Source organism: Muntiacus reevesi, chromosome 5 (genome assembly GCF_963930625.1).
Source record: "Muntiacus reevesi chromosome 5, mMunRee1.1, whole genome shotgun sequence".
In the NCBI taxonomy this organism is placed as follows: Eukaryota; Metazoa; Chordata; class Mammalia; order Artiodactyla; family Cervidae; genus Muntiacus; species Muntiacus reevesi.
The window spans coordinates 38,395,406-38,422,577 of NC_089253.1; the positions used below are offsets into that span (position 1 = coordinate 38,395,406).

At 58.5% G+C, this 27,172-nt stretch overlaps 1 protein-coding gene across 6 annotated transcripts; it reads right to left on the reverse strand.

Annotated features, from left to right (window-relative positions):
- Positions 1-1,150: 1,150 nt before the first annotated feature.
- RAB3IL1 (RAB3A interacting protein like 1) lies at positions 1,151-24,854 on the reverse strand. 6 transcript variants are annotated; one of them, XM_065937484.1, is made up of 12 exons: positions 21,386-21,619; positions 13,493-13,873; positions 12,901-13,153; positions 12,341-12,436; positions 12,178-12,255; positions 11,062-11,280; positions 9,515-9,643; positions 9,307-9,419; positions 8,995-9,018; positions 7,543-7,642; positions 4,460-4,526; positions 1,154-3,614 (listed from the first exon to the last, which is right to left on the reverse strand). In XM_065937484.1, exons 3-12 carry the CDS (start codon positions 12,958-12,960, stop codon positions 3,532-3,534), a joined length of 969 nt encoding a protein of 322 aa, XP_065793556.1. In that variant the 5' UTR covers positions 12,961-13,153; positions 13,493-13,873; positions 21,386-21,619; the 3' UTR covers positions 1,154-3,531. The 6 variants fall into 6 exon arrangements, with proteins under 6 accessions (XP_065793552.1, XP_065793550.1, XP_065793555.1 ...); XM_065937478.1 differs by lacking the exons at positions 13,493-13,873; positions 21,386-21,619 and adding an exon at positions 24,589-24,850 and having other exon boundaries at positions 1,153-3,614; XM_065937481.1 differs by lacking the exon at positions 13,493-13,873.
- Positions 24,855-27,172: the final 2,318 nt, after the last annotated feature.

Here is a 27,172-nt window from a genome sequence, read left to right on the forward strand (position 1 = left end):
ACAACTGAAAAGCACGGAAGGGCCTGAGGCAGCATCAGGAACTCGGCAGGTGGTGAGAGGAAAGCTTCTAGGAGGCTGACTGATGCCGTGGGCTCTGGGACGGGGTTCATTTATTCCTAATCTGGGGCCACTTTTTCCTGTGTGACCTCTTGGTGCCTCAGTCAATTCATCTGCAAAATGGGGGGAAATAGTACCTCACAGGGGTGCCCTGAGTATTAAGTGAATTTGTTCATGTTGTCGACTAAAAGGAGAAGGAAATGGCAACCCACTCCAGTGTTCTTGCCAGGGGAAGCCCGTAGACAGGGGAGCCTGGTGGGCTGCTGTCTGTGGGGTTGCACAGAGTCAGACACGACTGAAGCGACTTAGTAGCAGCAGCAGTCGACTAGAAAATAAGGTCACAACTTGCAAGTAGAGTTATTTGGTGGGAATGCTTAGGACTCAAAGCCAGGGAGACGGCATCTCAGTAGCTCTGAAAAAACTGCCTCCAAGGAGGCAGGAGTGGAAGTCGGGTTATATTCAGATTTTCAACAAAGGGTACAAGCAGTTCGAACATTAAAGATCAGGTATCAAGTTAAGGTGGAGAAGGAAATGGCAACCCACTCCAGTATTCTTGCCTGGGGAATCCCAGGGAATGTGGAGCCTGGTGGGCTGCCATCTATGGGGTTGCACAGAGTTGGACACGACTGAAGTGACTTAGCAGCAGCAGCAAGTTAAGAAATTTAGCATTCTATGTATAAAGTGAAAGTGAAGTTGCTCAGTCGTGTCCGACTCTTTGCGACCCCATGGACTGTAGCCTACCAGGCTCTTCCGTCCATGGAATTTTCCAGGCAAGAATTCCGGAGTGGGTTGCCGTTTCCTTCTCCAGGAGATCTTCCCAACCCAGGGACTGAACCCGGGTCTCCCGCGTTGTAGGCTTTACCGCTTTACCATCCGAGCCGTCTGAAGGGCATCACTGAATTCACTCCTTTCATACACGCCTCAGCTCTCTGGGGCCAACCCTGTTTGCTTGTTCACCTTGCTTTTTGTATTCCCCCAGTTCTTCAGCAGTCACCATGGGGGGTGTGGAAGCAATCGCTGGGTCGCATCCCCATTGACATTTGGAGGTCAGAAATCTCTGATGGCTGTGACATTTCTTGTTTATTAATATGGCAAGAGGTATTTTCATTTCACAATGTAAAGGGCTCGGAACCCACCCCAGGACATAATAGGGCTCATAAATACTGAGCTACTGAGCCAACACTGTGTGGGTCACACGTGCCTCCAGGCATCTCAGCATACTGTTTGCTGACCTCGCCTCACAGGAAATGCTGTGCAGCTGCAGGCAGAGCGAGTCTGCGGTGGGGACCCTCTGCCAGGGCTCTGAAGTGTTGCCTCTTGTCTCCGTGGTGGGTGCGGCTGGGCCAGGAGCACAGAAACTCGGGGCAGGGTTGGGGCGGCTCCAGGGCCCAGACCTCCATCCTCCTTGGTCCTCCAGCTGACCCAGGATTGACCCAGGACACAGAGAGACTGTAGGCAAGAGAGGACAGAGGTGACTCCATGTAACATGTCCTTCCCTGACCCCCTCCATCGCCCTCCTCACTTCACTTCCTCCATCTGCCATGTTGGATGTTCCCCCATGCATTATTTTTATTACCAGCCTCCCCTGTAAGAGTCTCAGCTCCAACAAGGTACCCCCAGCACCAGGAACGGTGTCTGCGCATGAGTTGCCCAGTGTTTGTTGAGTGAATAAATGACCGTCTGAAACAGGAGGCCTAGCTGGTGAGCATCCCAGGGGGGATGGGGAGACAGAAGGTGGTATTCAAATCACAAGTGGAGTGGAGGGGAGGGTCTGTGGTGGAGGGAGAATCTGGGAGGCAGGAGAGCAAGAGGGAAGAGGCTACTGGCTAGAACGAATGATAAAGTGGGGGGCCTTGACCTACCAGCTGAGTGGCCCCAAGGTCTCAGAGAAGTCCCCTGGAGGGATCACCAGGCTCAGTAAATACTGACCCAGAAGCTGCCATGCCCTCCCCAAGGAAGGACACCCACATACCAGTAGGGAGGGGACTGGGCACCCCAAGACACCTCTCACGGTCCACCATGGGGCCTCAGAGACCCGGGCCACCCCCACTTTCTTCTACCTCTGACCACTACTGTCCCTTGACCAGGGTGGGGAAAACCAGAGTGACCACAGCCCCTGCTGTGCTGCTGGCAGACATCACCAATCAATCCATCAATCCTGCCTCCGTCCTGCGTGCGCCGGGCAGCCCTCGATGCCTTGACTCTGAGCTCCAGGCTTCCACGTGACACCGGGCAGAGAGACCTCAAGGGGATCTGCCCAGGATTCCTGGGGAGGCCGAGACAGATTCCCCTGTTCTCCTAACAGCAGACCCCTCCTCACAAGGAGGGGGAGCTGGGGCTCACCACCCCCTCCCCAATAACCCACGGGCCCACGGAACACTGGGGAGGACTTCGGGGGGTGCTGCTTCCAGCAATCCCTTCAGGATTTGGGTTTAATCCCAAGCACGAGGGTGGGCAAGGAAAGGATTTTGTTTCATTCCTTCAGATGCCCAAGGCTTGGCCCAAGCCCCAGGGCGCAGGAGTGAAGGCGCGTGGCTGCCCAGCCTCTACCAACAAAGCCATCCTTTATTAAATAGACCGCGTTACATTCCATTCAGAGGAGGAAATTGGACGTGGTGAGGGATGTGTCCAGGTTGGCTCCCCGGCACCGTGTGGGGTGAGGAGGGGCCCGGGTCCTGCCCGCCCCACCCCAGGCCTGCGTGCAGGGCTGGGCGATCTCAGCCCCCGTTGTCTGAATGGCCAGGCACAGCTGAAAAGAGGCCTGGGCGTCCTGTGGCCCATCTGTGTTTGACTCTGGGAGGACAGTGCCCCCATCCTCCCAGCAGGGCTGCAGGCAGGGCTCCCCGCAGCGTAGGGCTCAGCCGGCAGGGAGGGAGGGGGACGAGGGCCACAGAGGATCCATCTCTGGCAGATACAGGATGGAGTGGAAGACAGCCGGGGAGGCCCTGCCCGCCCCTCCTAACTCTGCTGCGCTGTGGGCACCTGGGATGGCGGGCCCACTAGGCCTCCCCAGATGGGGAGGCCATCTGGGGAATGGGGTGAAGCACAGCCACTAGGGGGTGCTGGTGCCCAGGGCTTGCGAACTGGAAGGATGAGGACGATACCCTGGAGAAGGGACCAGCGAGGCACCAGCAGGCAACAGCTCCTGGGATAGCAAGGGGGTGCTGGCTGCCCCAGGGGTCCCCTGCCAAGGGCTGAGCCCCTTTGCAATGGTTCCCAGCCCCTTGGTCTTTGGCGCTTTCTTGAAAGTCTCCTGGTGGCTGCAGCACTACTGTGGAGGAGAGGAGGTCACCTCCTGAGGTCCTGTCCAGGGTTGGACATTTGGGGCCGGCTCAGTGCTGCCTCCGAGGCCTGGCCATTTGTCCCTCCATTCAGCTTCTGGCTCAGGGCTGGCTCCAAGACCCCGTCTGTCAGTCTGTCCTGGGGCGGGTGTTGTTTCCAGCTCAGAGCCGCCCTCCGGGCCTGGGCCATGCCCTAGGCCTCGTGGGGGAAGAAGCCTAGCTTGGCCAGTGACATCTCCTTCCGCAGCCTTGTGATCTCCCAGAACATGGGCTCCGCTGTAGGTAAAAAGAGAAGGTGGACAGCTCAGTGACCCCCAGGGTCACCTCAGGCAGATGGCCTGGCCCTTCCTCCTGGATTTGGGTACAGCAGCTGGCAGGCACCCCTAGGACTCCCCAGGCCCTCAGGACAGATGACCTCTGTGAGTGGCTGGACCTCTTAGAGGCTCCACTCTGAGATCCTACAAACTGTTGAGAGTGCTGAACGCCTGGGAGGCTTGCAGGTGACTACCGTCACTTTCATAGCCTGACACAGACATGCATGCACACACTGCCACACACTTAAGACAGGCTGCAAATGCTCTCCAGCCACCGTGAGCGGGGCCCATCCCCTGGCCTGGCAGAATGGAGGTAGGGGGGACAGCGGGTGGGCAGAGGACTTGTCCGGCAAGGGTGGGGGAGGGTCTACAGAGGAAGGTGGGCAAGCCCGTGTTCGGCCACCACTTGGAGGCCACGCGGCAGGGAGCTGATTCACAGGGGAGGCCCCACCCTGTAGGGCCTCGGAAGCCAGGCCAGTAACAGGGATGCTGTTCGTTCAGGCCCCGGGGGCTGGGAGAGGTTTCTGCACAGAACGAAGCAGCAGGATCCAGGTATGCAGGGGCCTCCGGCTGGTTTTCCTGATGAGGCAACGCCCAGGAGGCTCCTTCCGCTCTTCCTCTCTCCACCGGGCGTAGCAACAGACGCTTCGAGGAGCCCTTTGCTAATTCACAAGCTTTCCTCTCGCTGAGTCCTCCCTCCGAGGAGGGCAGCAAAGTGCAGGGGTGGGCCCGGGCCGCCGCTGACCCGCCCCTCCCCGCCCCGCCGCTCCCGGGCGCCACCCCGATCGGCCACTAGGGGGCGCTCACCGTCCTGCCGCACCAGGCCTTGCTGGATGTAGCGGATGTAGGTGAAGAAGTTGCAGACGGCCGTGATCTGTGGGCAGAACGGACAGGGTGTGAACCCCTTGGTCCCCGCCACAAAGGCCAGGAAAGATCGGAGACCACACTGGGAAGTCCCACGTCCTGGCAGAGTCAGATTACCGCTGGGCTCTACCGTTACAGTTAACAGGAGCAATACTATTACTCCTAATAAAAAGGATGCCGGCAACTATAGTGTAATCAAGCGGGCGGGTCCGAAGAGGCCGACGTGCCTACCATTCCCATTCCACACGTGGGGGGAGTGGAGGCTGCGAGAACGATCGGACAACAACTGCGGAGGCCACGGAGCTAAGAAGCGGCTGAGCTGGAAGATGAAACCGCGGCAGGCTGCCAAGAATCCACGCTCCGTTGAGGGGCCTGCTAGGTCTGAATGCTGGAGGCCCCGGGGCATCCAGTCCTTAGGAGGTGCCATGCGTGATGCCAGGAAAGATGAGGGATCAGAAGCTGCCCACCTGGCTGCCCTGGATCCCGGCCTGAGGCCCCTAGCTTTGCCTAAGGCTGCTCCATGCCAGGCCCTCTGTGGGGCGCTGGGGACCCTGGGCTGGCTCAGATCTGATGCCGGTCACAAAGACTCAAACCCTGGAGAGGGTGCTGTTGGTGCCTCGCCCAGGCCCCCTCCCCCAGGCTGGGGTTCCACCTCCCCACAGCTGAGCGTGCTGGCTACTAACACCCCCTGCACCCCAGTACCCTCACAAACCTGGGCCAATGACTGGCGTGTGGAGTATAAAAAGGCCACACCCTTGCCTCAGAGTAGAACCCACTCTGGGCTGTAGAGCGATGAAGGCAGACTCCAGCGGAGGCCTCACCTTTGCCTGTCCCCGCTTCTGCCTCCCTCCCTCGCCTCCTGAGAATTGCACACTCTCTCCATCTTGGGCTCTGCTTCTAGGGAACCCGACCTAAGACAGGGTGGAAGACCGCTGGCAGCTGTGCTCACAACTGCCCCTACTGAATATGGAGTGCTTTGGGGGAGGGGAATCAAGTGGGGGGCGGGGCACCAGCTGGGAAGTGGAGAAGGCTGTGGGAGGGGTGATGCTCCTCCTGGACCCTCAAACACACGAGAGCCCTTTGCCAGGACGACAGAGTGGGTGCGCTGGGTTGGTGGCCCTGGCAAAGGCAGGAAGGTGGGAGGGAGGCCAGGTCAGGGGATTAACCCAGGGTGGCCCTGGCGCCGCCTGGGAGGGCTGCACAGGGCGGGGTGGGGCGGGCCAGAGAAGCTCGAATCCCAGGCCGTGGTGTTGCCTAGTGGCCAGTGGGCCCCACCAGTGGACCCCCGAGTAGGGAGGGGAGGAGAGCAGTGGTCCTCTCTCCCCAGGGCCGCGGTTTGGGGACAGAACTCTCTTCTTCCTATGGATTCCACACTCCTTGGTCTCCTCAGGGCGGGGTGGTGGTGGTGGTAGTTTAGCTGCTAAGTCGTGTCTGACTCTTGCGATTCCGTGGACAGAGGAGCCTGACAGGCTACAGTCCATGAGATTCTCCAGGCAGGAATACTGGAGTGGGTTGTCACTTCCTTCTCCAGGGGATCTTCCCAACCCGGGAATCAAACCCGGGTCTCCTGCATTGTAGGCGGATTCTTTACCGACTGAGTCACAAGGGAAGCCCCTCAAGGTGGGGACCACATCCTAAAACTTCACCCCCTCCTCTCCCCTCCTAGCTCCGGCCAACATAGTAGACACACAGACCTGGAAGAACCGATGTTCTAGATGTAATTTTGTAGGCCTGGGAGCGCCTGGCATGGATCTCCTGGTTGGGATCAGAAAGAACAAAGAGGGGACTTCCCTGATGGTCCACTGGTTAAGACTCAGTGCTTGCACTGCAGGGGGCATGGGTTCCACTCCTGGTTGGGGAACTAAGATCCTGCAAGCCACGGGGTGTGGCCAAAAAAGCACAAAGGGGGCCCATGGCCACTGAACAAGACTCTGGACACAGATGCAGAGGGTGAAGGCTGCAGCAGAAAGAGACTGGATCCAGGATGGGGAGACCCGAGGTATAGGCTGAGTGGCCCAGGGTGCACCCCTTTTCCTTCCTAAGGTTCAAGCTTCTTCTCTGTACTGGGAGCTCAGCTCGCTGCTGGGAGGATTCACCAGGACACCCATGCTGGGCTGCCCGGCAGAGGCATCAGGACCAGATGAGCTGCCCTGGCTGGTCAGTCTGCTGCCCAATGATGGCAAACAGCCTACTTTAGTCCCATGAGGCACCTCTAGAAGGTCAAGGGGAGGAGATGGCTCCTCCAAGAAGGCCTTCCACACTGTGTGACCTTTACACCAAGCTTCAGAGTTTTCCACACTTTTGTTCTTCCCAATCTTCCTCACTGTCTGGGGTCCACCCATCCAACCCTCATCCCAGCTCAGTGACCTCATCCTGGGTCACCCGGCATGTGAGGGCAGAAGCTGGGATTCCTGGAGGCCCCTTGGTGCCCATGGCTGACTGTCAGACATGTCTCAGAACCTTCTCTCTCCAAAGCCTGGGGCTAGAGCCAGGGTCAGGACCATGGAACTTTCCCCGGAACTCTAGTGTCCCTGGAGTGATTAATCACACTATTCACACTCCCTTGATTAGGTTACATTGAATGACAGAGGTGATGGGTATCACTCCCATGATTACTTTTCAACAAGCAAGAAAATGACTACCTCAGTCCTTCAACCACAAGGAATTGACTTTTGCCAACAGCATGTGAACTCAGAAGACGGCCCGGATCTCTAGAAAGGATGCAGCGGCTGACACAGTGACTGCAACCCATGAGACCCTGAGCCGAAGACCCTAAGCTGTGCCTGGACTCCTGACCCAGGGAGTCTGTGAGATAATTAATAGATACTCCACTAAGTTTATGGTAACTTGTTACACAGCAACAGCAAACAAATACACCTGGCTTGGCTGTGTGGCCCAGGTCAGTCTCCGCACCTCTCTGAGCCTGTGCCCTGATCTGTAGATTGTAGGTTGTGCAGCCTGGGGTTCAGAGTCTCAGCCCAGGGAGCCCCTGAGGAACCAGATGACACTCCCACTGGATGACTCACCCTGGCCCGGGAGGACGGTGAGATGTAGTAGTGGCTCTCGGAATCCCCGAGCCGGATTCGGTGGCGACAGGCGCAGGCCAGCCCACTCAGGGCACATGTACTGTGAAAAAGCGGAGGGGTCCATGGGGATGGCTGGGCTTGCCCACCCAGTTCATGCAGGGAAGCAGCAGCAGCCAGAGAAGGCACAGGGAGAGGGCGGGCAGACAGACGTCAGAGTGGAGACTGGTGCCCTCTCTCCTAGCCCCAGCTTCCCAAGGAGCCTAGAGCCCAGCCAAGGAGGGGGGCAACCCCAGAAGTCCCTGGATGAGACTTTTAAGCCAAGCTGGACCCCATCTCTAACCCCCTCACCTCACCCCTGTTGGAAAGGAGGGCTTGGTCAACCTCAGGCCAGGTATACCAAAGCTCCATCCTCTGCAGCCCCTAAAAATGCACACACCCCCCCCCTTCTTTCCTGGAACCCCAAGACCCAGTCACCCCTTCCTCCAACTAAGCAGGAGTCTTCTCTCTCCTCCACTTAGGTCACCAAGTCCTAGGTCCTGCCAGTAGGACCTTTGGCCTGGATGCCTTCACTCATTCCAACAGCTCTCTGCCTCATCTTTACCCTTCTTCTCCATGTTACAGCCAGGGGCTACTCCCCAAACTCACATCTAAACCCTCTACTGTTCGCTACTGCCCAGGAAACAGTTATGGAGAATCCCAACTAAAGCGAGGTTAAATAGGCTCCTTGGCTGAGGGACTTATCAGAACCTTTGCTGCCTCCAGGATCTGAACAGGGAATCCTCTTTTCAGGCAGTGTTAATCGATGATCTGTGAAATGCTGGCTTTAGTGGGTTAAAGCCCAAACCTCATTTGAGGCCCTTCACACACTGGTCCCATATGCGCTCTGTGGCCTGAGCCCCAACTGTGTGCCTACCCACCCAATGGGGTTTTCCATTACTATTCCGGCTTCTCATACCTTTACTCAAATTCTGTTGCCTCTGCTTCAAAGGCCCTTCCCTGCTTGCATGCATACATGCTTAGCGCTCAGTCATGTCTAACTCTTTGCAAACCCATGGATTATAGCCTGCGAGGCTCAGTCCACGAAATTCTCCAGGCAAGAATACTGGAGTGAGTAACCATTTCCTTCTCCTGGGGATCTTCCTGACCCAGAGATTGAACCCACATCTCCTGCACTGCAGGCAGATTCTTTAACCCCCTTGAGTCATCAGGGAAGCTTGCTTCCCTGCTTGGGAAACTTACTCATCCTTCAAAACCCAGCTCAAATATTCCCCTCCATGACAAGGCTCCCACCGTGGGCCTCCCTCACAGGCTCCAGTGCCTGCCCTCGCTCCAAGCTGGCAGCTTAGCTCTGACGCTGGCCCTGCCCAATGCCAGCTAAGAAGCAAGGAGGACCAGATCCCAGGGCCCTTAGGTCATTGTCAGGAGGTGGAGTCAACAAATGACATCACTTACGTGTCAATCGGGGCCCGGAACCCACTGCAGGAGAGAGGGAGTGGAGAGGGAAGCACGTCAGTCCAGCCAGGAGGGGGAGACCCCAGCTCCAGGACTAGAGGCGACATCTCGGCCACAGATGCCTCCTTGCCCTGCGTGGGGGCAGCCACTGTCCCTCTCTGATCGGGTGCCCCTGCCCACCCTCGGGTCCCACTGCGGGACCCAGCATAGCAACTCTGAGGTTCAGCCCTCCCTGGCCACCCCCTTGATGCAGCCCAAAGCTACGCCGGGCCTTTCCCAGGGGGCAGGAAGGGTGCAGGGCGCTAAGCTTACTTGGTGCGACCACACTCGACAGCGGCCACCTTCACTGCGGGCAGGGTTTGCGAAGCCACGGGCTCGATGGTGAGCGTGTTGTCCTCCACGGCGGCCCGGACAAGGGCCGAGAGCTGTGGCAGAGCAGGGAGGCGAAAGGAGGCGATGAAGGGCTGGCGTCCGGTCATGGGGCCGGGCCCTCCAGCAGGCCGCCCTCTGCCTGCCTCACCTCCTGCATGGTGAAGTCCAAACAGGGGCCCACATCCTCCCGGTACACCCTTTCCAGGAATGGGGAGGTCTTGTCCAGGGTGGGCGATTCCCTCCAGGCCTGGAACTCCGCAAACAGGGTTGTATCCACCTGTGGGGGCGGGCAGCCAGGTGGGGGGTCAGGCCGCTGGTGGCGGGGGCTTCGGGGGGGGGGGCAGCGTAGCAGAGACAGGCAGAGCCCAAGGAGGTGGGGAGCCAGGGAGGATGAAGCTCAGGGACCGCTGGGCCTGAGGCCGTGCAGGGGAGCCAAGTCCTCGAAAAGGACTCTTCTTTTCCCTCTGCACTGCAGAATTGAGATAAGAACTCCCAAGTTTCACTTCCAGGTGTGTTTATAGTTTCTTGGCACTAGAGAATTAGACGTGGGCCCAGGGTCTTGGGCCTCCCTTGTGGCTCAGCTGGTAAAGAATCCGCCCGCAATGCAGGAGACCTAGGTTCGATCCCTAGGGTGGGAAGATCCCCCTGGAGAAGGGAAAGCTTACCCACTCCAGTGATTCTGGCCTGGAGAATTCCATGGACTGTATAGCCCATGGGGTCGCAAAGAGTCGGACACGACTGAGCGACTTTCACTCACTCCGGTGTCTCACCCCAAAGACCCTGGCTGCCTCCTTGAGGAGGGACAGTTGAAGAGTGACACTGTAGCTACCCGCCAGTACATGGGGGGACCTGCTGGGAGCCACGGCACACACAGGCGTGTGCACACGGAAGGGAACGTGCAGAACTTGCCGGCTGCCCCGGGGGCACATGCAGAATGAGAGGCTGAGGGGCGGCCCCCCTCCAGAGCCATTACCTGTCGGGAAAAGGAGAGGGAGGTAGCGGAGGTGAGGCCCACGGGCAGCTCCCCAGGCGGGAGCTGCCAGGCCGGCTCGTAGGTGAGGTGAGCCGCCTTGCTGGGGACCACGCAGAGGAGCAGGGAGAGAAGGGGAGGCAGCCCCGGCTGGGCCGGCAAGACAGACAGACAGACAAGACGGATGCACAGAGAAAGACAGAGGAAGGAGACGTTAGAGGCCAGTCCGCAGCTGAGAGCTCAGAAGGGGGTGGAGAGGCTTGGCCTGGGCGTCCTCCCTGGACGCCTGGGACAGGATGGAGCTGGGGCCATCTGGGCCTCAGAGACCCCAGGAACCCGAATCCCACTACAGTCCTTGTGGGCATGCAGGGCATTCACTGGGTACGGCCCTGAGCTGAGCTCCCATGGCCCCAGGAATCCGCATTTAAGTGAGGAGACTGAAGTGCTGACAGGGGTCCCACTTGCCCAAGACCCACAACCAAGGACATCACAGCCGCTGTCCCGCCTGAACAGGGACCCCCCATGCCCTCCTGAGGGTCAGACACCTCATACCACAAGGAACTCACTCGGCCCTCACGACCAGAGGACACAGAGGCCCAGGGAGGGCAGGACAGGCTCCTGGTCACACACTTGGGGGCAGGCGGGTCCCCACTGGGCATTGCTGTCTGCCTGACAGGGGCGCTGGCTGCCTTTATCGTGACCACTGCCCGCCCGACGGCCCTCACCTCTTTGCCCTCCTTGTCCGGGGTGAGGATGTGCCCGGCAACGGGGCACACGGCGGGGCAGAGGGTGCTGCTGGTGCTCTTGTGGCGCAAGTGGCCCTTGCGGGGTCCGGCCTTGGTGGGGCTGAGCAGTTGCGGGTGGAGCTCGCGGTTGGGAGAGGCTGGTGTGGACGTGATGACCAGTGTCTTCAAAGCCGTCACCTCTGCCTGCAGCATGTCAATCTGGCCAGGATGAGACGGCCGTTAATGTGAGCCCAGGGTTGAGGCCACACCGGCTGCCATACCCCAGCTCAGGACTGCAACCAACACCTCACCCCACCCGTGACCCTTGGGACAGCCTCTGAGGTAGGGTCTGAGATACCCATTTTACAGATAGGGAAAGGAAAGTGAAAGTGTTAGTTTCTCAGTTGTATCTGATTCTTTGCGTCCCCATGGACTGTAGCCTGCCAGGCTCTCCTGTCCATGAAATTCTCCATGGCAAGAATACTGGAGCGGGTTGCCATTTCCTTCTCGAGGGCATCTTCCTGACCCAGGGACTGAACCCAGGTCTCCTGCATTGCAGGCAGATTCTTTACCGTCGGAGCCACCACAGATGGGGAAACTGAGGTTCAAAAAAGAGATACAGCCTGGCGAAGGTCATCCTAGAAACCAGGACTCTTGAGGTTCACGGGTCTGGGAGCGGGCTGGGCCTCCCAGTGAGGGGTCCGCAGGAGTCAGAAACAAGCCTGGCCCTCACACCTCTGCAGATGGGCAAACGGGCTCGAAGGGATAAAGCTACTTGTCTGGGCTCACACAGCCAGGCTGATGTTGCTGCTGTGTAAAAGCGGTTTGGGAGGAGGGAAAAGAAGTTACAGGGGCCACAGGATCTTCCCAGCCCCTGAAAAGCCCCCAGCATGGTCTCTGGTGCCGTGGAAGCTCAGCCAGAGGCCCAGATCGCTGGGCTCCCATACCAGCCGGCACGTTTCAGCGGGGTTGTCTGACCTCTGCCCCTCCCTGCTGGGCCTTGGTTGGCCCATCTCTGCCGGCCCCCCAGGCCACGCCGGGGTCCGATGAGGTCTCAAAGGCCAGCGCTTGCAGGGCTGGGAGGTGGGCAGGAGGTCCGGCCGAGGAGGGCCTCACCTTGCCCCGGGCCTCCTTCAGCTGCTTTTCCGACGCCGCCTGCTTCGTGTTGGCCTCCCGCACCATCCTGTGGGCTTCCTGGGCAAAGGGCGGGCTTCGCGTGAGTCGGGGGGGCGCCACGGACGCCCAGCAGGCCCGTTCCCCACTGCGCCCCGGGCCGCACCTCGAACAGACTGGCTGTCAGCTCCTCCAGCTCCTGCTCCAGCTGTTCCCGCACCTTGGACAGCCGCTCACACTCCTCATCCTTCAGCTTCAGCTCCTGGGGAAACGAGGCGCCATGCCCGGGGAGTCATCTCACACGGGCCTAGGGGCCCGAGCTTGCTTCCTCTTTGAATCCCAGCTGTCAGTTCCTTAGACCTTGGGACCGGTTTTCAGGGACGTCAAGGCTTATAAAGTCCTTTAAAAGTCACAGTAACTGGTTTTGTTTGCGCTGCCCTCACGCCCAGCACAGGTCTGGCATGTAGGTGGCCTTGACAGGAGGGTGACATCTCTGGGTGCTGGGTGACAGCCCACGGCTACCGGCCGGCCCCTTGCTTCCCCCGGCCCCACCCCGTGTCTCTCCCCGCCCCCCATTCCACCCCACCCCCGTGTCTGGCCCCGCCCCAACCCCACCCCGCCCCGCCCCCCCGTGTCTCGCCCCGCCCCCACCCCACCCCACCCTCATGTCTCGCCCCGCCCCCACCCCACCCCACCCTCGTGTCTCGCCCCGCCCTCAGTGTCCACCTTCTGGGCTTTGTGCAGCTCCTCCTTCAGGAACTCCGAGCCCTTCTCTCGGATCTCCATGGAAGAACTGCGCAGGCGCGACACGTCCAGCTGGGTGGTTGCAGGGCCCTCCTCGCCTTGGGCTTCCTCCCCTGCAGGGGTCTCCGGCAGGCCTCCCAGGGACTCCCTGTGGCTTTTGCAGGGGCCCACGCTCTTCCAGGGGACTGGGACAGCTTCAAGGGGCGGCGGGTGGCCCTCGTCCGGGTGAGGCTGGCTGCAAGGCAAAGAGCAGATACAGGGGTGGGTCTGAGGCCTGGAGAACTGAGCCCAGGGACCAGGCCTGGGCAATGCACCTGCAACCCGGGGCCTCAGTCTCCCCATCTGTAAAATGGGCCGTCATTGGGCTTGTCACAAGGGCAGAATGACCAAGCATAGCGTCTCCTGGGGACAAGGACAGGACTCATTCACCTTTATCAACCACCCCCTCAAGCCTAGGACCACGTAAGTGCTCAGCACACAGCAGGTACTTTTTTGCCCAGCAGACACTATAAATGCATCCATGTTGACAGCCTGAGTTTCTCCTACAAAACTGGGACAATCCCAATGGCCCTACCTCAAGGGCACTGAATGGATCAGTTCAGTCGCTCAGCCGTGCCTGACTCTTTGCGACCCCATGGACGGCAGCACGCCAGGCTTCCCTGTCCATCACCAACTCCTGCAGCTTGCTCAAACTTGTGTCCATCAAGTCAGTGATGCCATCCAACCATCTCATCCTCTGTTGTCCCCTTCTCCTCCTGCCTTCAATCTTTCTCAGCATCAGGGTCTTTTCCAATGAGTCAGTTCTTTGCATCAGGTGGCCAAAGTACTGGAGTTTCAGCTTCAGCATCAATTCTTCCAATGAGTATTCAGGACTGATTTCCTTCAGGATGGGCTGGTTGGATCTCCTTGAGTCTCCAAGGGACACTCTGAATGGATCCGTCTCAGCACATAAGACCTTTAAGTGGGAACTGCCTTCATTGCTAGCACTCATACAAATTTTATGCAGATTCAGTCCCATTTAGGGTGGACCATAGAGGAAGGACCCAGCCAAGGGCAGGCAGGGCCAAGACAGGAAGATTGTGCAAACGGCCTGGGAACGGCAGCCCCACTTCCTGCCTTCTGGACGGAGTAGAGGGCACTCCCAGCTCTCCGCTTGGTCTGCCTTGTGACCTCAGGCAAACAGCCCCCTCCCTCTGCCCGCTCCCACCCCTGCCCTCAGGACCCCCCTCTCCCTGAAGCCGAAGACCCTAGAGGCAGTGGGAGGCACGGGCCACCGGCCTCTGCCCCTCTGCAACCCCCTCCCCTCCCTTCCACGCTGCCCCTTCGCAGCAGACCTGAGGACGGAGGGAAGGAGAGGCCCCGACAGTGGCGGTTTGTGCCAAGACAGCACCTCTGGACTTGCCCACTCAGCACAAGCTGAGCCAGCAGCTTCTGAGCGGCCCTGACGGGGCTGAGGGTGGGGGCTGGGCTGCTGATAGCAGTGGGGAAGTGCAGGGGGAGGAGGCCAAGAGGGGCCCACACCGGAGAGAGGAAAGACAAGGCCCAGGGGTCATAAAACCCAGGACCGCGGACGGGAGGTAAGGCGAGGCTGAGGTCTGTCCCCTGCACCCTGGGACAGTCACTAGGCAGCCCCCGAGCCTCAGTTTCCCCTTAGGAATACCAGGCACCCAGGGACCCTAGCAATGAGCCCGTTCCCATCCCTCCGCATGGCCTCGTCCAGCGGTCCAGCCTGGCCTGCCATATGCTGGAACTGGCCCCGAGGCTCCTGGCTCTGGGTTCTGCCTTCTAGGGACAGGGGGTTTTGATGAATAAAGTGGGAATGCACACCCACCACTCCATCAACAGTGTTTATGCCAGATGGGGTCTCTCCTAATACCCTTGTGTGTGGGGTGGGGGGTCTCATTGGCAAGGGGGCCCAGGAAGCTTGAAGGGCTATGCAGTGCTGTGGAGGCCCCAGGCTGGGAGCTGCACCCAGGGGACTTATCACGGGGCGCTCTGCCCATGTTATCTCATTTAAAACTCTCAATAGCATTCGTTGTATTGCCCCCATTCTACAATTGTGGGATGATGCTCAGAGAGGTGATGGGACCTGCCCAGGGTCACACAGCTAGTGGTGGGCACTGGTGGGACAGACGGCTGGGTCTTCAACCCGAGCCCAAAGCTGCCAGCCACAGCCGACAGGAGGCTGGGGAGCGGGTGCCAGAACCATGCATCTGCTTGGGGATCAAGGGCCACTGGGCCCCCAAGCAGTCAGGAGACTCCTCCTTGGCTGTGACAGAGAGAGCTGACCCATTTTTAGCCCAAACTGCCTCCCAGAAGGGAGTCCAGGACTGGGGGAGCTGTGGCTGAGTGCACAGGCCAGTCGGGCACAGCCGGATCCATGTCAGGTTCCAACCTGGGGTCCACACGAGCCCCTGGGAAAGTCACTGAAATTCTTTCAACTTAATTCCTTGCCTGTGGGATGGGGATAAAACCTGCAGGGGACTCACCAAGAATCCACTGAGGAAGTCATTGGCCACGGCCCCAGGGAAATAGTGGGGCTGTCTGCACCCACATTTGTCATGCACCCCACCACCTTCACCATTCCTGCCCAGGCTGTGTCCTGCACCTGAAGCCCCAGACCCTGAGGATGCACCCATGGGGGGAGCCTGGAGACCTGGGGCCCAGCCCCACTTCCTCAGTTGAGAGGATGGCCATAATCACTCAGGCTTGGTGGCTGAGCCCACTACAATAGAACGAGCAAGAACTATAGGCCAAGGGCAGGGGGTGACTTGTAGGGTCAGCACGGGACACAGGGCATGATCTCAGGTCTCAAGACACCTAGCATCACCCTGCCACCGCCCATACCCCCCGCCTAGGGGATAAAGAGAAGGAAGTGGCAACCCACTCCAGTATTCGTACCTGGGAAATCCCATAGACAGAGGAGCCTGGTGGGTTATAACCCACGGGGTCTCAAAGAGTCAGAAACAACTGAGAATGCACAAGAGAGACAGAGGGGACCACAGGCCGCCAACCTCTCCCACGAGGCCTGAACTTCATCCACCAGTGTGGTCTGGGTCTCTGGCCACGGGCTGGGGGTGTGTCCAGAACCCCCTGTCCCCCAGCATTTTCCTAACGGGCTCACCTGGCCTGCCGCTGGGGAGGACGGGCCCCTATTTTGCAGCCAGAGGAAAGAGTGTCTCAGGGAGGCCTGAGACGGAGCATCTGTGATACCTACCCCTCTCTCCCCAGTGGAAAAGTCCACGAGCAAATCCTCATGGCGGAAAGTGTGGGGACAGCAGGACCACGCCATGGTCACCAACTTCCCTGTGCCTGGGCCCGGGGTGCAGAAGCAGGAGGGGAGGGGGGCCCACCCTGCACTGGAGTCTGCAGACCCTCCCCCTCACACTTGGGGCCATGGGGCCAGCTCCTGTGACTCAAAGTTCAGATGAAGGAGGGACCCCAAGCCCCTCGGGTCTACCCAAGCCAGAATCCGCTATCATCCATACACTTCAGCACGGGAAGGCCAAAAACTCAGGTGCGAGCACCTGTGGCGGTGGGGAGCTCACTCCTTGGACAATATGGGTCACCACTTAAGTCCTTCTGCCCCGCCCCTCTGCCCCCAGTCCAGGTCCATGGCCTTCTCCTCAAACCTTCTCAGCCCCCATATTCCCTGCAGAAACAGAGGTCGGTGTCCAGGACACGCCGCAGGGGCCGCTGGGAAGGGGTCTGCTCCGGGGGAGGCAGGTAATGAGTCAAGGTCAGGGGTAGGTGGGGGCGGCCAACATCCCCCATCCCCAAGCCAGCTCCGCAGCCTAGAGCGCGGGGAGTTCATACAGGAAAGGCCCCGCTGGGTCACTTCCCCAGGAAGCATACAGGCGGTGGGGGCAGGAGAGGGGGGAGCAGTAACTGCAATCCTCAGTCCCCAGGCCACCCCTAGAGGGGCCAGCAGGGCTTTCATCCGTAACCAGAAAAAAAAATGGCCAAATGAGGAGCAACCCTGGAGGCTAAGGTCCCCAGTCACCCAGCAAGCCCCACCGGGCCCAGCCTGCCATGCGGTCCTTCTGCCCTTCCCCTCTCTGCCCACCAGTGGCCAGGTCACCTCTGTGAGTTAAGGACTAACAGGGCACAGTGGGTTCATTTAAACAATCAGGGGAGGTGCCGGCGAGGGAAGCGCTGAAAACCAGGGAAGGGAGAGAGATGGGACCCTCGCCTTCTGCCCGGGACCACGAAGCCCAGGCAGCATCTCTGCCTCTGCAGGTCTGGTCTGCAGGAATCCTGACCCAGGGAACAGCCACGGCACAGTGGCCCGGTTAGGAAGCCTGCTCTGAGGACACTAAGGCTGGCAACCAAGTGACTCCCATCCAGGGGCCGAGGCGGTCCCAGGAAAGGTTTCGCGTGTTGCCCAAGTCTTCAGCTCCAGACCCAGATCAGATTCCCAAGCTCCCGCTCACATCCACGCCAGCCCACTACTCCGTGTCTCCACGGGTGAACTTACGATGCTGCCACGGTGAAAGGCTCTCCCCAGTCGGGTGAACGACGAGGTACCCGAGGTCCAGAGAGGGACAGCGAGCTGGCTGAACACACACAGCAAGGAAGTGGCGACGGGGGATCTGAACCCAGAGCCCAGGCACTAGTGCGTCATGTGCACTGTCACCCAGAAGAGGCGGGATGGGAGGAAAGGGGATGAATGGTGGTTTCAGAGAAGTGAGGCGGGATGCAGACAGGGTTTTGAGGAAGTTGGAGCCAGTGCCGGAGTGGTGCTGGGGATGGTGGTAGTGGTGGGGGGTTCCACCCAAGGCTGCTGTCCTAGCCAGGCAGGCTGCAGGCTAGGAGGGGACATGCAGAGAGGACACACAGACAAAAGACTTCTGGGTGGGGGGAATCAGTGGAGGCCCAGGGGCTGGAGAGGGGGACCAAAATAGCTAACAGTAATTAATATAATTAAAAACCAAGGATGAGGTGAATGACAACAGTGGTGCCCAGGACAGGAATGAGGAACTGGGAGGGGGTCTTTCAGGGAAGGAAAGGGGGGTGGCTGAGGCATTTGGGAAGTGGTGGCTGAGGGGAGGCACCAGCCCAGAGGAAGCAGCTGCAGCCCTGAGCCTGGATGAGGGGATGGGTGGCAGAGGAGCTGAGGGCCAGGACGGGAGGGCTGCAGAAGAATCAGAGAACAGGGTCACAGATGGGAACAGAGGAATGCCGAGAATTGAGGCAAGCGGGACCCCTGGGGTAGGAGAGGGTGGGCCTGGACCACTCCAGGAAGGGGGACGCAGGTATGTACCGGGTAGGGAGCAGGAGGGCGGAGGAGGAGGAGGAGGACAGAGACAGCTTCCGGATGGTAAGCAGGCAGCTCAGAACACCCGAGGCAGGTGGGCCAGGCCAAGCCTCTCCCGGCCACAACTCCAAGGCTGCCCGCCCAGCCCAGCCTGGATGTCTCCACTGGGAGCCGGCACAAGGCCTTAAGAGGATGGAGGGCTCCCTCGACGACTGGGGCAGAGCAGGGCACACAGCATGTGCCGCACACTTGCCTGTCTTGTCCTAGAAGAAACGGATACCCCAAGGCCTCAAAGACGCGACGCATATATATGAGCACCTATCCTGTGCCAGGCAGGCCACCAGCCCACCCTCACGCAATCCGCACAGATTCTGGCAGCAACTTCACCATGCCCCCTTCTCATCACAGCTGAATTCATTTTGCTTCCCTTCCCCCACTCTGTTGGGCACAAATCCCATGCAGATGGGAGGACAGTCTAGGACAAGCAGAACTCTCTTGAGCATCTGAGCCCCACAGACTGGTGTGGGCTGATTAATGGCAGGAAAGCGATCTCCACCTGTTGAGGGGGGAGGTAGGTAAATCATGGCGGGCTTCCAGGGGGAGGTAACAGGGACGGTTGTACCCTTTTCCCCTGCTCTCGACCCTGGAGCCCCTAGGCCATAGTTCAGATGCCATTTCAGAGCCCAGAGCTCCCTGTGACACCTTAAAGCAGGACCTCACAGATCCAATCCCGTTAAGGTAGCCAAGTCCCAGAGCAGTTAGGTGACTTTCTCAAGATCACAGAGCCCATCTCTAGGCCTGCAGCAAAGACACGGTCCCCCATCCCTGGGAGGCTGGGGTGGTCTCTCTCCCCTTCCTGGGCAGTGCATCAGAGTCTGTCCTCCCCCAGGGATGGGTATGATTACCCCCATCTGGCAGATGGGGAAACTGAGGTGCTACACCCACGTGGCCACTTAGTGGCAGGAAACTACCCCAGAACCGGAACTCTGGCCTCTGATGACCAAGTCTCAAAGCGCTTACTGCTGTGTTAGCAGCAGAAGTATCCCAAGTATCCCACCATCCTCACCCTGTCACTTCGGAGCTGGCTAGGCATCCAAGACTATCGGCATGGGACTCTGTGGGGGAGGGGACAGTAGCTCTGTTTCAGGGGAGCCACCTCTGAGTTCTGAGTTCAGGGCCCACACTCAAGGAGTCCTAAGGAAGAGGGTCCAGTCGAGCTCCTGTAGAGTCCGGTCACTGCCACCCACTCTGGAGGAGCGGTCCATGGTCCAGGGCCAAGAAGGTGAACTGGCACAATGACCAAGCCAATAACAGAGCAGTCACCCAAGACATGCATCTCAGTTGTCTTCAAGATTGGGGAAACCAAGCCCCAGAGACATCAGTGGCTTAGCCAGGGTCATCGACTCCTCACCATCCCACCTAGTCTAGGAGGAAGGATCCCAGGCAGGGACTTGCCCAGAATTGTCACAGCAGCTCAATCAGTTACCTGGGCAAGCATGGCCCAAGCAGTATCCCTCCCCGCTGCTGCTGGGGTCTGTGATCTCCCAGGACAGCAGGCCCCCAGTGGGTGCTAGTAGCTTGACTCCTGATCCTTCAGTCCTTGCCTCCAATACCTGAGTGAAGGGTCCACAAGAAGGCAGTGCTCATGGTAACCCCCAAACTCTGCCTCTCGATCCCCAAATGCCTCATTCTGTCTCATGCTTTCCGTCTGCATCTATGAAGCACCTAGTATGTGCTCTGCACTCAGCTAAGCCCTGGGGAATCCAAGTGAGCCACATTGAGCATCAAGAGAGGATCCGCTGGAAAAGCCTGGTCCATCCAGAGGGTCCTGGGACTCTGATTCTGTCTTTAAAATGAGCATTCATCTACTGAGAGGTCCCAGACTTGTTTGGCAGGCCCAGCCTGGATGCCTGTGGGAAAGGACACACTTTGGGCCTGGATCAGTCCCACCACACAACCTAGAGGCTCAGAGAAGTGAGGCCATATTCTCAGGATCACACAACTCCTCAGTGGCTGTGTGTGTGCCTGGGTGCACCCAACGCAAGGAGTCACGAGCTCCCTCCACCCTCAAACACGGCTCCTCAAACACAGTTAACCCCCGGCAGGCTCACTCTAACCTCTCCAACTGTCAGCAGCCCACCTCAACCTCCTTCTCCCTAAGCTCAGTCTCCTTCCCCCAGGGCGCAATTACAAAAGAATCCACGCTCTGCCTCACTCTCTCCTTTTAAAAGTTCTCACACCTCTCCACACCTCACCCCTACAGGAGCCCATTCTCTCAGAGCCCCTTTCTGGAGATAACTCCCCCCACCCCTACCCCCCCATTCCTCCCCGAGCATCTCAGCTCCAGCTTTGCTAGGTGCCATGGAGTAAAGTGGATCCAGCCTGCATCAAACTCCCAGCCCGCCAGCCTCTCCTCTGGGGCTTCCCTCACTCCCCAGCTGCGATTGGGAGGAGCCCTGTCCTGGGCCCACCCATCTGGCTGGTTCCACACAGGAATACCAGCCCCCCAACCCACCACATCTGGCCACATCTCCGCCAGGACCTGGTCTCTCCAGGCTCATGAGGAAGAAGAAGTGTTTACCCCACTTGGTGAGAAGACCATGCAGTCTTTCTGCACATACAGGGAAGGGATCCCACAGCAGGTCACCCAGGGACCCTTGAGCATCAGTGAACAGATATGGGTACCAGAGCCACTACCCAGGGCCCAGAGTCGTGCTGCCGGCTGCCAGCCTGCAGGCAGGTCCCAACCCACACCTCTGAGCCCAGACGCTTCAGGAGCCCCAGACGGAGGTTCACCAGCTTGCAAGCCAACTTAACACAGACCCAGCCCCCCTTTTCCCAAATGCACTGTGTTTCAAGGGTTCACCCAGCCTGGGCGGGGGGACGTCCTTCCTCTAGGTCTTTTCCCAGGCTTACTCCGGCTTGCATTCCGCCGCCCACTCCCTTCCCCCAATCTCACTTGCGCTCCCAGCTAGCTCTGAGGAGTTGGTGCCATCACTTCAGGACGGTCTGCAGCCCATCCTTCACACTCCCTGCCCCGCAGAGAAACCCCTTGATCGCTCCGGGCCGGGTGTCCTTCCACCCCCAGTCGCGGGCAGGGATGGGGGCGTGGAGCACCTCCCGGTCAGGGTGCACACACGGCAGGGACGCCCCCCGCCCCCACTGTCCCACCCCCGGAGGCAGCCGCGGCCCAACCCAGCGGGGACCTACCCGCTCCACATCGCGGCGCCTGGGGGCCCGCCGGGCGTCGGTTCCCTGCGCCGCCGCGGCGATCTCCCCGCTAGCTCCTCGCGCCGTCCCCGCCCGCCGCCGACTCCGCCCGGGGCCCGCCGGGCTGCCCCACCGCCTGTCAGTGCCCGCTGCCTGTGGGTCTGCGCGGCCCGGGCCCCGGGTCCCGCCGCGACCCTGCCCTCGGCGGTCACGTGGCAGAGGGGTGGCCCGAGGACACGTGCCCGGCCCCGCCCCTCCGGCGGCCGATGCGGAGAACTCGCGCGCGCTCCCGGCCCAGCCCGGCTCGGGCCGCCCGCCCGGGACTGACAGTGCGACCGCCCGAGGCGGGGAGGAGCCGATCCCCCGCACCCCGCGGCCCGCGCGGCTCTCGGATGCTCCCAGCTGACTCTGCTCCGCCCAGCGCCCCGCAGCACCCTCGCAAGACCACCCTTGCTCAAGCACCTACCATGGCTCCAAGCTTTCAGCTCCCGGATTCTTAGAGGACGCCCTCCCACCCCCTCCCTCTCACCCGGCCCTCTGACCATCACTCCTTCCCTGGGCTCCTGGCTCTGCAGCAACATCCTTCCTGGTGAGAAGGGGGGCTCACCCCAAAACCAGTTTTCTCCCTCCTATTAAGTACTTCTTCTGAGGGAGGCCTCACCTTTGGCCCAAGTCTCCAGCCACCTCCCCCAACCCCCAAACTAGGGGGCCTCCCTTCTTGTTCTGAACAGATTCTGCCCACCCCTGCCTTTGCCCACCACCTACTTTCTGGGGGAATAGGACCCACCCACCCCTCCCCCAACACATACACCTGTCAGGTCCCTCATCTGCAAATTCTCTAAACACTGGTCTAGCCTGTCCCTCAACCCCTCTGTCCCTCTGTCACTTATCTGGAGCCCTGATCATCGGCCTCGACTCCAGCCTGGGGCTGATTCCTTGAGAGCATAACCCCACTTCTCGTACCAGGGACCGTGGCTCCCACCCTCCTTGTCTAGAGGAGGCCTGGGAGACTGTGAGGAGCTATTTCTCTTTCATATTGCTAGAACTTGGGGCACTACCCTTAGACCCGGAGCTAGGGCTGGGGCCCCAGGCTTGAGTTTTGTTGGGTCTTCCTCTGGGGACACACATGTTCATGCATGCATTCAACTCATTGGACTCAGTGGAAAAGACCCTGATGCTGGGATAGATTGGGGGCAAGAGGAGAAGAGGGCAACAGAGGATGAGATGGTTGGATGCCATCACTGACTCAATGGACATGAGTTTGAGTAAACTCTGGGAGTAGATGATGGACAGGGAGGCCTGACTTGCTGCAGTTCATGGCGTCGCAAAGAGTTGGGCACAACTTTGTGACTGAATAACAACAATGCATTCAGCCACCCCTTCTGAACACAAACTATGGGCCATATGAGAGCTGGGGACCCAAAAAGAAACTGCGTAGACATGGGCTCTGTCCTTCTGGGGCAGGAGGAAGGCAGTCCTCAGTATACATGTCCTCAGTATTGTGGCAAGATAGACAGTGGGGACCAGCACCCCCAAGGCACACCTTGCAAAGTGGATAGTGTCTTAGTTCAAAACAGAGAACAAGAGTCTACTGGAACAATGGATCTAGTGGTTAAGAATCTGCACTTCCGCTGCAGGGTGCATGGATTCCATCCCTGGTCAGGGAACTAGAATCCTACATGTCTGGTCGGGCCAAAATGAAAAAAGAGAGAGAGAGAACAGTCTTCCTTTCCTCGGTGGGCAGGACTAGGAAGGAACAGCAACAGGACTTGGTGAGCGGAGGGCAAGCCAGACTCGATGCCTTGCTCTCATGCCCCCTGGCACCTTGTGCAGTGAACCTGACTTGTGCAGTCCTCTGTGACTTTCTTTTCATTCTGCCCAGATCTCTCTCCTTCACTTTGTAGGGCATTCGTTTCCACAACTGTGGTTTCCCAAGGGCAGCGACCAGCTCCTCCTTGGGTCTGTGTTTCTCCTCCCACCGCAGTCCAGCCCAGGGTCTTGCCCAAAGCATCTGTCATTATGTTTGTTGACAAATCCTTCACCAAATAAGTCTTGAGCAATTGCTGTCCTCCTGGACCTTGCTCTGCTCACTCTTCAGGGGAGCGGGAAGAAGGACACAGAAGGAGCTCTGGACAGGGAGCTTACCCTCCAGGTCTTCACAAGCCCCGGCAGGAGATAAGACCCGGTCCAAGTTGTGGTAACCCAGACTGGTGGGAGATAACGGGTGGAGGGGGTGTCAGCCCAGGGCTACAGCCCCAGGGAAAGAGTCTTCAGCTCAAGGGGAGACCCTTGAGTGAGGTTTTGAAGGACAAGTGAGGAGTCACTGTCACCACCCTAATTACCAGCCAAAAATATCCCATGATCTACGCAGCTGCTTAGGACTCCCAAGGCCTCACTAGCTCCTCCGATAAATGTTCCTCGGTTGAAAACCATGGGCTCAGAGAAATTAAGGAACCTTCTGGATGTCACACAGCCAGGGAAGGAAGGGCTATGGCCCCTTATGCCAGTTTCCTGAAAAGACAGCCCAGAAACCAGAGGGCTGTCTGGAAGCAGCAGCTCCATGCTATCAGGCAATGAGGGGAGCCCATTAGATGCCTGGCAGCCAGTGGAGAGGGAATATAAAAGGTGTGTCCTCTGCCCCCCAAGTCACTGCCTTCCCCCAAACGCCCCCTCTCACCCCTGCCGTCCGCAGCCTGACAGCCCTGGCCACAGACCCCAGCCGGGAGAGACTTGCCGGGATGACGTAGGCCCTGAATCTAGATTTCAGTTCACTGTGTGACCAAAGATGGGTGTCTTGCCCTCTCTGAGCCTCAGATGCTACATCTGTACCACAAGTCAGAGGAGACAAATCAGGGCCCTCCCTGGTGGCTGACCTTGTAGAAGGTTCCTGAAATTCCTCCTAGTTCTATGCTTGCCAGGAGGCGCTAGTGGTAAAGATCCCACCTGCCAATGCAGGAGACGTAAGAGTTCAATCCCTGGGTCGGGAAGATCCCCTGGAGGAGGGCGTGGCAACCCACTCCAGTATTCTTGCCTAGAGAATCCCATGGACAGAGGAGGCTGGCGGGCTACAGTCTATAGCGTCACAAAGAGTCAAACACGATTGACTTAGCAGCAGCAGCCCCTGTGTGGAGCCCCACCTCTCCCCCTCCCCCAAGGCCCCTGCTGAATGGCGAGATTCCCCCTTCCCCAGGTCACTAGCTCACCTGTCTGTGTCCCAGGGCCGCTCTCCTAAGTTCCCCTCGAGTTCAGGGCCCAGACCTGATGGAGCGTAGCGGACAGTCCCTGAGCTCACTGCCAGGAACACAGGACAATTTCCTCGGGCCGGACACTCAGCAGGCTTCTCTGCGGGGTCCATGGCTGGAGGGCCAGACCCAGGGTCCCTCTGGAGTCGGCCGGGCAGGGAGGTGGCAGGAGCCTTCTCCCCACCCCCAGGCTGAGGCTCACACTAACCTTTGCTATCTCTGAGGAGCAGCGGCCTGGGAGGGAGGTGCCTCTCCGACAGGCCTCTATCTCCTTAAACCCAGTAATTATTAACTCCCATGGCTCAGCGGGCAGCGGACGATGCCGGGCTCTCCTCCCAGGGAAGGTTAGATACCTCAAAGGGAGGCGGGAGCCTCGCTCTAGCATGCCCACGGCCCCCGGCTTTTCCAAGGCCCATGGCTGGGGCAGTCTGTCCCCTCCCTGCCCAGGTTGGCAAGATGGAAAAAGCCTGTCCATCCCCGGCCCTGTCACTGGCTGGCTCTGTGGCCTCATGTAACACCGCCAGCCCGGCCTTCCTGTGGTCCTGCCCTCAATAGCCCCTTAAAACTTCTGTGTGTTAGTCACTCAGTCGTGACCCATGGACTGCTGCCCGTCAGGCTCCTAAGTCCATGGGATATTCCACGCAAGAATAATGGAGTGGGTTGCCATTCCCTTCTCCAGGGGATCTTCCCAACCCAGGGATCGAACCCAGGTTTACTGCGTTCAGTTCAGTTCAGTCGCTCAGTCGTGGCCAACTCTTTGCGACCCCATGGACTGCAGCACACCAGGCCTCCCCGTCCTTCACTCTCTCCCGGAGCTTGCTCAAACTCATGTCCATTGAGTCGGTAATGCCATCCAACCATCTCATCCTCTGTAGCCCCTCCTCCTCCTGCCTTCAATCTTTCCCAGCATCAGGGTCTTTTCCAATGAGTCAGTTCTTCACATCAGGTCGCCAAAGTATTGAAGTTTCAGCTTCAACTTCAATCCTTCCAATGAATATTCAGGACTGATTTCCTTTAGGATTGACTGGTTTGATTTCCTTGCAGTCCAAGGGACTCTCAAGAGCCTTCTCCAACACCACAGTTCAGAAACATCAATTCTTCAGTGCTCAGCTTTCTTCATAGTCCAATTCTCACATCCATACCTGACTACTGGAAAAAACATAGCTTTGACTAGACAGATCTTTGTCAACAATGTAATGCCTCTGATTTTTAATATGGTGTCTAGGTTGGTCATGGCTTTTCTTCCAAGGAGCAAGCGTCTTTTCATTTCATGGCGGCATTTGCCATCTGCAGTGATTTTGGGGCCCTAAAAAATAAAGTCTGTCACTGTTTCCATTGTTTCCGCATCTATTTGCCATGAAGTGATGAGACCTGATGCCATGATCTTCATTTTTTGAATGTTGAGTTTTAAGCCAACTTTTCACTTTCATCAAGAGGCTCTTTAGTTCTTCTTCAGTTTCAGCCATAAGGATGTTGTCATCTGCATTGTGAGCAGATTTAACTACCATCAAAAGGGACCAGTCAGTGTAGCAGTTAGGAGGAGCACAGACCTGGAGTCAGACAGGCTGGATTCAACCACTTCCAGACATTTGGGCGCGAAAGGCTCACCGTGCCTCTGTTTCCCAAACTATGAAATGAACCCTCACTCTCTAAGCCACACCAGGCTAGCTGCTATTGCCTAGACATGGCCTCTACGCCCCTCCTTCCCACTATCCTCACAATATCCCCTTCTCTGCAGCCTCCACTCCATCACAGCCCTCTCTGATAAGCTTCTTTCTTTTGCTCATATCCCCTCCTCCAGGAAACTTCCCCTCTGGATTGCTTTTTCCTCTGCGGGCCCTGGACTGGAGCCCTCAGACACATGGTCCATCTTGTGTGATGATGAGTGCCCCATAGCACCATCAGATGCCCCTACACAAACTGAGTGACCCCGTGGGCAGAGGCTGGCCTGCACTCATCACCAAATCCTCAGTGGCCCCTTGCCTGGCACATAGTCAGCCTCAATCCACCCGTGCGATGGTTTGAATGTTCCATCTTATCTCATTTGGCCTGAATTCTAATCTGGAGTTTTGCCATTCCCTGGCTGTGTGACCTTGGGCAAGTCACTTAACCTGTCTGGGACTCAGTTCTCACAGCTATAAAATGGGGACAACTCTCCCCTGTGAAGTTGTGAATATCAAAGAAGATAACATTCAGATAACTTCCCTGGTGATCCAGAGGCTAAGACATCAAGCTTCCACTACAGGGGGGTGTGGGTTCAATCCCTGGTGGGAGAACTAAGATACTGCATGCTGTATGGTGCAGTCAAAAAAAAGAAGATAACATTCATGAGATGTCAGCCACAGTGGAGACTGAGTTTCCTGTTGCCTTCTTGCTTGCTTTCCCTCTTCTTTCCTGTTAGCCCTCGAGTTCCTGCGGGGAGAAGCTGCCAGTTCCTGACTAGCAGTCACACCCCGCCTGCCCTGTGGCTGGATAACAATATCTCCCACTCAGGCTCTGGCCTTCGAAGCTCTCTCAGCTTAATGCAAACCAGATGCTGGCCTTT

Coding starts and splice junctions, on each gene's coding strand:
- RAB3IL1 (XM_065937478.1), bottom strand. CDS start 24,740: ATGGACCCCGCAGAGAAGCCTGCTGAGTGTCCGGCCCGAGGAAATTGT. Junction 12,437..12,900: donor AGCTGCACAAAGCCCAGAAG/GTGGACACTGAG, acceptor TCGTTTCCCCAG/GAGCTGAAGCTGAAGGATGA. Junction 7,643..8,994: donor TTCCGGGCCCCGATTGACAC/GTAAGTGATGTC, acceptor GCTTTTTCACAG/TACATGTGCCCTGAGTGGGC.